Source organism: Phaethon lepturus, unplaced genomic scaffold, assembly GCF_000687285.1.
Source record: "Phaethon lepturus isolate BGI_N335 unplaced genomic scaffold, ASM68728v1 scaffold16281, whole genome shotgun sequence".
Taxonomy (NCBI): Eukaryota; Metazoa; Chordata; class Aves; order Phaethontiformes; family Phaethontidae; genus Phaethon; species Phaethon lepturus.
The window spans coordinates 1-13,274 of record NW_010518577.1 but is presented as its reverse complement, the minus strand read 5'-3'; the positions used below and the strand labels follow the sequence as shown (position 1 = coordinate 13,274).

The following is a 13,274-nucleotide window of genomic DNA, read 5'->3' as shown; positions in this document are numbered from 1 at the left end:
ATACTGGTGATTTCACTCCACCAGTAGCTCAAGCAAAATCCAAATGTGTTAAGCAACTTGCCTAAACTCTTCCTTTCTTCGGGCAAGACACAAGTTTTAAAGGATATAGAACTGCAACAGTTCAGAAGATGTAAGCCCAAGTAGCTCGTCACTGCTGTTTCAGTGAGTCAGCATAACCCACAGGGTTCCAACAGCTATGAAACAGCTTAGCGAAACAGCCTACTACACTCTTAAAAATATCTGTTGTAAATACAGAGAGAAGGTTCAGGGAACAAATGAGAAAGTGAAATGGAAAGACAAGTCACATGAACAAGCTCAATCCCCTACCTCGGTATCCCTTTAAAAAAATACTGTACAAACAACTCCCATGACATACAATCATTTAACTACAATTATTGTTTCAGGTACACCACTGCAATGAGAAGTATGAGTCAGGTGTCGTTCAAGTAATTTTGACAGGAAGAATTGCAGTGCCTTGCTGTTCAAAAGGGAACAATTTATCCCCGGCTTACTTTGAGTATGCAACACAAAGCAACAGACTGACCTTTTGGTTTACAGTCATTTGTTATTATTTTAATCCTAATTGTTAGCAGTTGTCTGTCTTCAGTCACTATATTTATTTCAGTGAGCAAGATAATTAAGTGCAGCTTAAAGACACCAGGCATAGACCATTCCATGCATGTGAGAGAAAGAGTGGATCATTTATGGTATGCGGCATTATACTTTAGCTGTAAAAACATCTAGCAGCTTTTTTTAAATGCAGTTGTGAAAGCATAATAAAGTCAAGAAAAATTAAAAAGGATAGGACACCCCATCCTATTAGGTCTAAGGGAAGTTTCAAGAAACATGCATCCAGAAACAAAGTTTTGGGCAATAGTCAAAGTGTACACCTCGAGTAGGATAGACATCAGAAGAAAATCCATTATCTGCAAAGATAATCAATACCCAAGACCAAAAGGACACGCACAGTTCTTCCATTCATTCCTGAACTGTAGATCAACTGACAGACGTCACTGCAGGGTATCAAATTCCCTGATTTTACTGTAACACAGCTATCAGCATTTCCGTCAGGTAAAATAGACACTGTTCTTCTATGGCTTATAGAAGCACCAAATAAAAAGGTAAATAACAAACTTCCCAGCACCATTAATTTTCATTAAGCAAGGAAAACAAGGTAATTGTCACTGTTTAAAAAAACTGTTTAAATATGATGTAACATAACTTAATACAACTTAATCTTACCTGCTTGCTTCCCTTCATAAAAAGCATCACAGGAGCTTTGTTTGTCAAGATTTTAAGCCTACAGAGGTCACAAAAAGACAAACATAAAATAGCTCAGTTATTATCCCAAGCTTTGTTTCAACAGGAAAACAGAAAGTGGAAAGACAGCAACTTACAGCTTTACCAAATGTATTTAAAGCATTATTATAAGCAACTCTATTCATTTAAATTGCTTACAGTAACTCTAGTGAATGAATATGAACCATGCAGTTACTTTTAGAGCAACAATTTACTTTTCGAGATTGACCTCCAAGTATCAAGCAGCAGTAAGTTTAAGGAGAAACATTTTAGGGTATTTTAAATATAATACCTATATTTAGTGACATATTGCTTTTTCACATATAATACTTAGCATTTCTCATTCTCCATGAGAGAATGTCTTTTGCAGAGTAAGAGCCATACCTACTGCCCATCAGTCATAAGATCTATGGACTTATGGGACAAGGATTAGCCACGACTGCAGTTCAGGAACAGGTCTGTGTTGCTCCACTGTGCCCTGTCCACTTCTGGTCTATCCACACAACCCTCAGACACTGCCCTCATTTCCCTCTCCTTTTAGGAAAGGCTTTCTGTGATAACTGATAGAGTAAGTCAGCAGTAAACTGTTGGACAGGAGTCTTTGCTAAGGGCAAACTAACCTCTATAAAATGCATACCAGGTGATGATTTTCTGTAAAAGGTCGCTTTGCAAGACTTGCACAATGCAAAAAGAGTCCAGACTAGAGAATCCAGGGTCTTTGCAACATAAAACTAAATGAAGTTTTGTTGGTGATCTACAGCCTTTGCACATGTAAACCTCAAAACAATTCTTCCAACCAAGTTGTCTCTAGATTAAAAAGCAACAGCAAAACTAACAGCTACAGCAAGGGTGAGCTACAGTAATCTGAGCTGGTTCCCCAGCTGCCAGATGTTTCATGAAACCAAGCTGATTTCCAGAGTCCACTTTCAAGTGGATACGACGCAGCTAATTGATGGGAAGAGATCAAACACTGAGTAAAGGAACATAATTTAGCATTACATAGATTACACTACTGATATTCCTTCATTTTATTAAGTCATAACGTGTTTGAATAACTAGCCCATAGGGTTTTTCTTATGAGTGACTGATAGTGAATACATTTGAACAGTCAGTTGCTCAGAAGTTAAGTATGAGGTTAGCTACAAAGTAAAACTAATCTGTATCACGGAAAAAGAACTTCCCAATTGTCACCAGAAAAGAGGAGACAGACCTCAACTAAATGTCACCCAAGAAACAAGCTCCTACTAAAAGACAAAGAACAAGCTAGGCAATAATTAGCTACTTGTGACTTGTCAGCTGCATTTTTAGCCAGTTTGACTTCAGGCCACTTCTACATCAAAATTTGACACAATTGATAAAATTTTCACACACCTGTTTAAAAGCTGCTTCTGCTGCTGCTTAAGGAAGACATTTAGCTATACCAACAATTTTAATCTATTAAAACACATTAGGTAAGCAAAAGACATGTCACATTGCTTAGTCTTTTTGAGGAAAGAAGGTAAAGAACTATGTATAAATTCAATAAAGTTTCAGCTTATACAAGTCTGCAAAAGGAAGAGACTGAAGGAAGCCTTCTAAAATAAGCTTTTAAGAGGTCATATTGCAACAATCTCATCTTTACCCATAATTCAACCTTAAACTGCAAAAGGTAGTGATTGTTTTTTTGTGGCCCTGGTGAAAGAATTTACAAGTTACCCTACTAGAGTAACAAAAGGTAAACCTCAGCCATAGGACAAATTAAAAAGCAATTAATAAATACACAACTGTGAAAGTAAGTATACTTTATCACCGTATCAAAATGGCGTGCATTAAATTATTTCTCCACTGTGCTGGGAAGGCAAAAAGAACCAGAACTAATCACATATAGAGCACTTGCTCTTACGATGCTCAGACAGCAAGAGGGAATCTATGCTAACATATTTGCCTTCAAGGTACAGGCCACCTTCTTGGTAAACCAGCTCCCCTTTGCATGTCTTAATGGCACTATTCACATAAAAACTAGGTAAAAAAAGCCACATCTACTAGCAGCTTCTCAAACAGAATGACTTGACAGATATCTGGAGCTTGACTGCCTGGGGCACGTCAGAATTTCAAACAAGAGCGAATCTTCAAATGGGAAGGTTAAAGGCAGACAAATTGGTTTCTAGATATTATATCTGATTCAGGAGGCAACATACGTCCTAGTGATGCCACATATATTCATGTTGCTAAGGTGAAAGAAAACAAGAACTAAAGGACATGAGTAATCAAAAAAAATGAGGAGACAAGCCTAGATATTTTCTCCAGTGACATCAGTTATGAAGTCTATGACAAATAAAGCTAACCAAAGCTACTAATATTTAAAAGATTAATTTTCGCAGTTATCTTTAAAGAATAAATTCTTAAAAGAGAGACAAGGAGGAATCTATAGATTCCTGCTATAATTAAAAATTAACAAGCTACAAATATAATAAGCAAAGCCTATTGGAACAGTATAGCTTAATGCATATATAACCATATAGCTTAATATAAAGTAATGCTTACTGTATAGAAAATAGAACATATTAAATAACTGCAGGAGTTCTGTAATTAAAGAAATCTTGACACACTTCCGATAAAGTCAAAGAACAGGAATTTATACAGAGGGTTCCCCCTATATAAATGAACATACAGGAGACATCAAAAATAGACACACTTAAAATAACAGCATAATACATCACACCTGTCCTCCAACTTCTGTGCCTTCGGACAGACTGTGTCCAGTTCTCCGGATGACTCAAGTTCCTAGGGAGATTGGAGAGAATAAAATCAGATGTAAAAAGCAAGAAAAACATGCTTCTGACAACAAGATTAAGAATTTCTTGGTTTCTAACCTTGACAATATCAAGTCCACCTATAAGCTCTCCAGCTACATACAACTGCGGGTAAGTTGGCCAATTAGAGTAAGTTTTCAGCCCCTGACGAACTTCTTCATCAGAAAAAATATCAAAACTGCTAAATGAAATACCATGTTTGTTCAATATCTCCACCATTTGTTTGCTGAAACCTGCAAACACAAAAAGAGGAATTACATATAATTTTAAACAAAGCATTCCTACGTCTGTACTAAACCTTACTCATTTTAAAAATGCAATTCTTCTAGATAGTAAGTTCAAAACAGTTCTGCTGTGTTTTTCTTTGCTCTATCAATATCTTCAAATATTATAAAGGGGCAAAAAGCTTCTTTATTACTGGGATTACAAAACAAAAATACAGGGACAGCTTGGTAATTCTGGTGCTTCTCTAAATAGAGCGCTATACAGTAAGTAACCTTCATGTAAGTGTCTCTGTTGTTTCAACATACAATTAAAGAAAAGTTAAATGCACTCCTTTATTCTGCCTTTTCCAGCTCTTCTTCATTTAGCATTCTTAAAGGACAGAACAGCATCTTCAGTAGCCTTCTTTTCATTCCTCTAATTGCACAGCACTTTCTCTACCCTGTCATTTCTTGCCCCTACTACTGAACTTCTACACCAAATATGGATGAAGTTGACACGAAGTGGGAACCAGGATTTACACCTACTACTGTGTCACTAGTTTAAGTTAGAAACTTGGCTTTTATAATGTTTTCTACTACTTTTGCTTTAAGAGCATGTCCTTTGCTACTTCATGGTAAGAGGCAGATTTTTTTTTTTTTTAAACTCATTATATTCACATGAGTACTTAATATTATTTTACTACCCTTGTAACATTTTCATACCATGTTTGTTTTCCTTTATGACAGATCTTCATTATGTCCTAACCTGACAACACTATCTCAGCAGGATATTAAGCACTGAATATTACAATGTAAACAGCCAGGTCATGTAAGTTTATTATGTAGCCAACCTTAGGAAAAAAAAAAGTTTCTCTGTTCTGTAGTTAAGCACCTTTTTCCTAAGAAATTCATCACTTTACTAGTAAAAAGTTACAAGATGTTAGTATTAGAATTTACAGTCTATAATCACCTAAATCTCCTTACACTAGAGGGAAACCCACACAATTTCACTTTCAAACAATTCTCCCTCTACTCTATTTTAAATTCAAAGTGAAACATTACATTGTTTTTTTTTTAATAAGATAAACTGGTTTTTGCAGCATTAGTCTCTACAGAAACTCTTCAAAATCACTTTAAAAAACAAAACACACACATACACACCACCCACACCTACACTGTGCCCTTTATGTCAACAAGCCCATTCTTTAAGGGGTAACCTGAAAGGAAACCTTAGACTGATGTTCAAAGTCATCTTCATCCACTTAATACTTCCATTGACACAGAAGCACAAACGGTCCTCCAGAGAAGACATCAACCTACTGGATGTTCCACAGTGTATTGCAGATATTTACTCCATAGGAAAACAGATGAGGTCTGCTGTACTTTACAATGCAAGGAAGCCAACAACTTGATCTTTAGGACTGATGATCAAATTTTGATTCACAGCTGCACTGTTCCTCCACAACCTATTTGCTCTGCTATGAAAATTATGCTAATCAGGAAAAACCATTAAGTACGTTGCAACACATTGAAAGATTCTGGAATTTTGTTTAGTCTTTATTCTAAAAGACTAAAGTATTTCAACGCCTGCCACTGTTGCCTTCATGCACATCCCTTCTAAGGAAGTAGAAGCCTCCTAGACAACATTATCATATGGTTTGCAAAAGGATCTATCAGAATTTGTCCCTAAATCAACGTGATAATGTGTGGTTTATATCTTTGCCAACTCATTCTGTTCTGGATCCAAATGCCCTTGCAATCCTACCAATTCCCTCAAAGAATTCCAACAAACGCTGTGCAGACAAATGAAAACCTCTACACAAATACTAAAAGAAAAAGACAATGCTTAAAGGCTTTAATAAAGGAATAAAAAAATAAAGAAGCTTTAAATGAGAAAAAGAATCGAAGTGCCATAGAAGAATAACCTTTGATTTCAGCTTGCAAGACCACCCTATTAGTTTTTGAAATATGGATTTTTTTTACTACAGCTTTCTGCAGTTTTCATGACCTGCAATTTATTGAGATATGAAGTAGCAGTATTTATATGTATGGCATCTAAGTTGCTTTTCTTTCTACAACTGAAGTGGTAAGTTCATGTACAGCCTGAAGTAAAACACAGATTCTGAAATTTTTCATACATCTGGGAGTTCATTAGTAAACAGCTGAGGGCTGATTGCTGATGGTTATTCCATCGCCAATATATTAACTCATTTCTACTGTAAGGAATCAGGAAAAAAAAAAGCTTTATTTTAGCTGTAGGCAATTACATGTAAACTAGAAAGATTGATTGGTTGTGTTTCATTTTGAAGGGTTATGGTAGCAGTCTGGAAGTGTTATTCTTAGGGATAAAGTGCCAGAACAGCTTTACTTTCATAACAAAAGATTTAGGTTGAATTTCTGAAGAAATGCCATATATGCATTAAAAGGAATAATTAAACTGCTAACAAAATATTTTAAGCAGTTATCTAGACGATCACAAATGCCACTCCAGATTCTACACCAATAAAAACACCCTAAATAAATTACAGTATTGATGAAGCAAATAAACAAATACTACCACAGTCTAAATGAATCCACTGAAATAATACAACATACATAGTAACCACATACAATTACCAGTAAACACATAGCTGAGGGGACAAACCTTACTTTACGCTTAACTGGCTTTTCCAATGAAAAAATTATGAACTACAAGAAGATCCTCAAATACACTGGTGGATAGGGTCCCCCCTACTTGCCAACTGCACCAAAGACTTGAGTGCAGGTCTATTATTTGTATCAAAATAGAGACAATACAAAAATATCTTCACATTTAAACAAGCATAGCTCCTTTTATTTAATCCTATTTTTAGCACTTCTACTACTGTTATAACAGATGCACATCACCTTTGACAAAATGTTGTTACCTTCACCTTGAAAAACAACTTTGTCTATTCTAGGAAGTTTAATGGACCCAACTTACTAACATTTCCCAAATACTGTCAGAAACTATCACAGCAGTCTAAAGCAAGCACGCTATTTAACTGCAAAATTGAGAGCTGTAAATTCAGATGATTTCCTGTGTTGCACTATATTTTAATACTTCCAATTTTAATACATACATCTATTTAGAAAACTATCTCCTGTGCACTTTTCATGCAGTACCAGGGATCCAATGTAAGAACTGAAAGCTTGAAGAAAGTTCTACTTTACCATACTAACATGTTATATTCTCAAGTTGCTTTCCATATTGAGTTTATGATGAAATACCTAACTATCCTAAACCTTGATGACTCAACATATTTTTTTGTTTGGGTTCTTTGTAGGTTTGTTGTTTTGTTTTTTTAACTAGCCTCACAATTCTCTCCCATCAAAACACATGAAAAACAGCAAAGGGTCTTTTCTCTACATAACTTTAAAATCTGACTCACATTCTGCTCAATGCCCTTTAGAAAGACAGTTCTCTACTGAGCATCCACAGAAACCCAAAGGAGAAAGGGTGTGCCTGTTCTACCAACCGATCACGCTGACACAGAGGCTGCCTCGGGTGTAACAGAGAACCTGGGCACACAAGCAGTTCAGAGGAGACTTGGCACTGCCTGCACACCACCTTCAACCTCAGCAGGGACATCACAAGAACCATGCCCTACTCTTATAGCTTGCCACGCACCTGCCAAACAACCCACAGTGCAAGCACAGCAGGTTCACTAACAGTAGTGCCACATTAGCATCCAATGCTGTTACACTTAAAGCACATGTATCTGAATAACCTGAACTGTACATACCCCAAACATACTCATAAATTATTAGGAGCTTATCAGAGCAGTGCTCTGTTACATACAGGATGTATCAGGATTATTACAGGATGTATCAATGGATGCACTTCACTAGTCTACTTCAGAATAAGCCAAAATTTCCATTCCTACCAAATTATGCATCAATTCCTATGATAATACGTAACTTTCATGCACCTATAAGCATATTTTTACATAATACAAATACAGAATTATCTATACACAAATAGATGGAACTTCATCAGCTCTTCATAGGAGTAAATACCTATGCACAAACTGCTAGAATCCCAAGCTAATACACAAGAGCATGATGAACATAGAAGTTCTGAAGTCTGTGGTTACTTCTGAAACTATTTCTACTGAAATAATTCTGGGACCTATTAGTGCATTGAAATGAGACAGAAGCCTTGAAATTAGAAAAAGGAGGAGAAAAATAGGAGTGCAGGTACCAACAGAACAGAAGCCCAATACAGTATGGGAAGCCTCAGTACATACAGGATCTTGCACTTGCGCTCATATTTCTGTAACACTCTTAGAGCAACATCTGAAAAAGCATATTGTAAAATGGCAAGCAACTATTTTAAAAGAAGCTGAAAGTACACTTAGATACAGAGGGCAGAGGCAATAAGAAAAGCTGCACACAAGCTGTAAGCAAGTGCTTCATCAACCCGAAGGAGCCTGGACAGAATTACAAGACTCCTCTCACTCTGACAGGGCAGGACCACTCTACAGGGCATGGCACAGACTGACACACATTTGACATGCTTTAGCCACTACTTCTCTTTTAAATATTGTTTCATGACTTTTACATATAAGCTTTCCTTCTCAAAAAGGGCAGCATGCACTATACTAAACTCCCTGCAATTAACAGCATTTGACAGACAGACTTTCCTGCCCAATATACAATATATCAGTCCAAAGCTTCTCTTTGTAATTCAACCCCAGACAGGGCCACCCAGCAGCTTCACCACCACTGCCACTCTGTGGACCCAATCCTCAGTTTCAATAACTAGAACTATGTAGAACAATATAAATAGCTCTCCTGTAATACAATGCCTTCACAGATACAATGCAAAACAACAAGCTGTTGGGAAAGTCATGTATACTTCTCACTTCACCAAATCAATGCGTTCCATATCCTTCCCTTTCCCCCCTTTTAACAGCACATGGTGATACTACAATTTGGATCCTTCCAGATTAAGGAAAATGGACAGAACATGTGAAATCTGTTTCTTCTTGGTCCTTTTATACCATTTCATACATTTTCCTTTACATAGTTCTCCACTCAGGTTTTTTTGAAACTTCCTGGACACACTCCAACAGAAAGCACAAGCAGCAACTACATTGGGATGGCTGCACTTGAAACTGTTAATACTTAAAACTGCGGTGAGATCTTCCACAGCTGGAAGATTAGCAGTGCATTCACACCACAAGGATATTTGGCAATTCTGTGCATACAGCATCAATAAATTGCCACACCAACAGTTTGAACCAAGCACTCGTGACCTCCTGACAAGACACAAGAAGCACTGCTCTGTCTCTAGGCTGCACTTGCAGAGTCCTTACCAGAAAGAGGTCAAAAAGAATAGTTCCATGAGTCTTCATTTCCCTCCGCAAAACATTTTAAATAGATTTAGTTCACATGGATCTCTGCCACAATGTAGAAACATTTATGAGGAATCTTTCAAGACTGTGCATGCTACTGTAATTCATACACAGAACAAAATAGGTATTTTCATTATTTGTTTTTAGACACAAATAACTGAGGTTTTGCATGACAGTTTAACTTTTTGAGCCGTTGTTCTCTCTTTACTGGTTCTGTAAATATATGCCACATGCCTTCCTTCAGGAGCTTGGCTGTAAGGAGCTAGCAGTTGCTAATTCTTTTCTTATTCTCCTGTTATGTTTCCAATACCTTCATCTCTTCGGCCCAGTGATGTAGCTGATATGATCTGCCCCATAGGATACGTTTGCTAAGCAAAGGAATCCAATCTTAGTCATCTTGGTGTCAGCTACTGCAGAGAACTAAGTCATAGAATCATAGAATAGTTTGAGTTGGAAGGGACCTTTTGAGGCCATCTAGTCCAACACTCCTGCCATAAGCAGGGACATCTTCACTAGATCAGGTTGCTCAGAGCCCTGTCTAACCTGACCTGGAATGTTTCCAGGGATGGGACATCTACCACCCCTCTGGGCAACCTGGGACAGGGTTTTACCAATGGACTTGTTTGACCAAGTTAATGCAACTTCCCCCATTGCCTTTACCTCCCTCAGTGTCTGAATTTTATAATTATATCTTATTGCCACATTGCCTTCATGCACAGAATAAGACCTTTTCAGTCTTCCTATTCCAAGTGAAGCTCTAGAGATGAGGAATGCTTTGGTCTAGGGTTTTTTTTGGTTGGTTGGGTTTTGGTTTTTGTTTGGTTGGGTTTTTTTCCCCACACTGTGTTTTGCCCTTTGTTTTTTCAAGATGGAACATGAGCCCTAGGGAGCAAAAGTATATGAAAATAGCAGCATAGAAACTAGCAGCTAAATGTTCACTTCTGTAAGGTGACAGTAGAAAGAGACTGGTGCATTAGAAGCAGACTGACAACTGGGAGATAAACGTCAACAAAGGCAGGCTAGGATTACACTCAAAGGAGACAACCTGGAAAGTGTAGTAGTGTTCATTGCCAAAACGATGCCCCCAGAGCTACACTGGAACAAGAGGAAGCCATAACCAAAGAAGAGCTGCCCAGAGTGCTGTTTGGTCAAGCAATCCCCATCCTACATCAGTGCTACTCTTCCATTTGTCTCCTACAGCTCAATACAGAAGGCCCTACAAAATCAGTTCTGCAATGCATCTTCTTGAGACTGCATGACCAGAAGGATGGCAGCTCATAGTACTTAAAAATGTTGGTTTTTTTAACATTTGTTCATGTGCCTTCCATACAGATCAACATGTCAAGATAGTTAGGAACCAAGCACTCTAATCAGTGAGCAAGCGTTAAGAGAACTAGGTTTAAGAAAAGACATTTACACTACAGCAGAAACACACGCTACTGGTCTTTCAATTTTACCAGCTAGGATAGTTTTATTTTCTTTTTCCAAATGGTGAAAGTAATCCTGGATATTAGTCAATTCTTGTTTTTCCTTGAATTGAAACATTCTCTTCAGACTATTTTACATTTTCAACATGTGTAACTTGATGCACAAAATATGTCAGGAATAAACACTGAGCTACCTCTGCAAAAGTGTCCTGGTTCGAGGACAGCATTGCACATCATATATTCTTTAGAAAGCCCGTAATCTCTGCGATTCCATTTCCAAAAATTTAACTAAGGGGATAGCAATTCGCTAGCTGCACATAAGCAATATGAAAATACTTTCATTAATGTTTCTAGGTGTACAAGATGTTGTTGGGATGTATCTCCCCAAAACTGCGTAAATCTGACAACTAGTCCAAAGCAAGGGCTGTCACATTGAACACAAACTCAAGAAATTCCTTACCACAGCGAGGTTCTTTTGGAGACCCTTTCATAAACAGCATGCAAGGGGCAGCACTGATGAGTTTCTTGAGACGCACATTAAGATCTTCTTTTGCACTGTCATTAGAGCCAGCAGAAATGGAACTGCTGGATGCATGGCGCTGCACTTTTTTGGTCAGCTCCGGGGCATGTGCACCATCTAGTCTGTCAACTTTCTGAGAATTCTAAGGAAACCAAAACACAGGCTTGTGTTAAAGGATTAAATTCAGAATTTGTACTGTAATAAAAAAAATAGTAAAATCACCATATAAAGTATAGATTTTCAGATGCAGGGTGGATTAGTGTATTGATCTTTTAGCCAGTCTTTAGTTCCAAGATTCATACCATTCTGTTGGCTGGCTACTGTTAATGCCAGCAAATTTGCTACTAGAAGGATTTATTAAAGAAAATATTTTTTATTTTATTATCAAGGCAAACGTGACCCAAACAGACGTGTCATTTCTACCAAAAGGTTATTTACTTCTGTTTTTGCCACGCTGTGGAACTATAGCTAGACAATGAAACATTACCGAAAATTTTTTGACCCAATACAAGGTATGACAGCTAAAATAAAAACTATGTAAGAATCTCAAAGCAATTAAAGAAGCTCTGAAATACGACATATAAAGTACAAGAATCATTTCTATCTACTTTTTTAGGTTCCATTACACAGACTTAAATCAGATATATAAGTGTTTCCTCACTGAGAAAATTCTTAAGGTTCTGCTCTTCTGGTACTAGTATTAAAAAGGAATACATATTAAGAGTCCAAATGGAATCCATTTTCTCTTAAATCCACTTTCTCTTACCTTAAAGAATAAGAACGTTGGAACAGAACTAATTCCATATTTTTCAGATACTTCAGGCACAGCTTCAGCTTCCAGCTAAAAAACCAAACAACAAAAAAACAGAGAAAAAGATTATTTTCATAATCTTCTTTAAAGTTGGACTGTGGATGTCAATGCTGCCTAGAATGTTCTTCTAGGCATTTTATACATTTAAAAAGGATTTGATGCAGAAGTTTGTGACACATTTGCATTTAAATGAGACTCACTGGGTTGGTGTGTCATCCACTGAGCCTACACAGTGTCAAAACAGGTTCAGAGGTTTTTATTTTGTTGCACATTTCAAAAGATGCCCGGAGGCTGCGAATAAAAATTTTGGTGCACTAGTGACCTAGTAAATTTTCAATCATATGCAGCTACTACTATATTGAAATCCATAAATCATTGACCCCAGTTATGTCATGATTACAGTGCTTATTTTCTGCCCACAGCAATTCTTGCTGTTTGCTCTATTGACTAATTTCAAGGGGCAGTACATCATGACTGACATTTGCAGCCTTCTGCAAATTATGAAGAAAAAAAGGAGTGTTTCTTCAATAAGGTATTGATGTTTACTAAATTTTATTTTTAACTCCTGCAAGACTACCCAGTATTGAGTGGCAAGTTTGTTGAGAATATTGGCTCTAATTTTATTCAGCATTCAAATGCATACCTTGAAATTATATAATGTAGTAGTTTGCCAAGAAAATATATCTTATTAACTCAAATTTGTGATTTTCTGTCCATAGGCTAAAAGCTTACTTGAGCAGCAGAAGATCTAATACAAAGTTAAGACACTAGCTCTGTAACAACTGCAGAGTCAGAGTTAATGGTTAAAAAAGTGGTAACAGATCACAGAATGTTTGGGTTGAAA

At 37.0% G+C, this 13,274-nt stretch overlaps 1 protein-coding gene across 1 annotated transcript; it reads right to left on the bottom strand.

Moving 5' to 3' along the window:
- Positions 1-1,242: 1,242 nt before the first annotated feature.
- Positions 1,243-12,460, bottom strand: GLRX3 (glutaredoxin 3; the record flags this gene model as incomplete). The annotated part of the gene is made up of 5 exons (XM_010296784.1): positions 1,243-1,300; positions 4,001-4,062; positions 4,152-4,324; positions 11,560-11,761; positions 12,386-12,460. Coding segments are annotated over 5 exons (570 nt in total), but the record flags the coding sequence as incomplete, so codon positions are not given.
- Between the last annotated feature and the right edge of the window lie 814 nt (positions 12,461-13,274).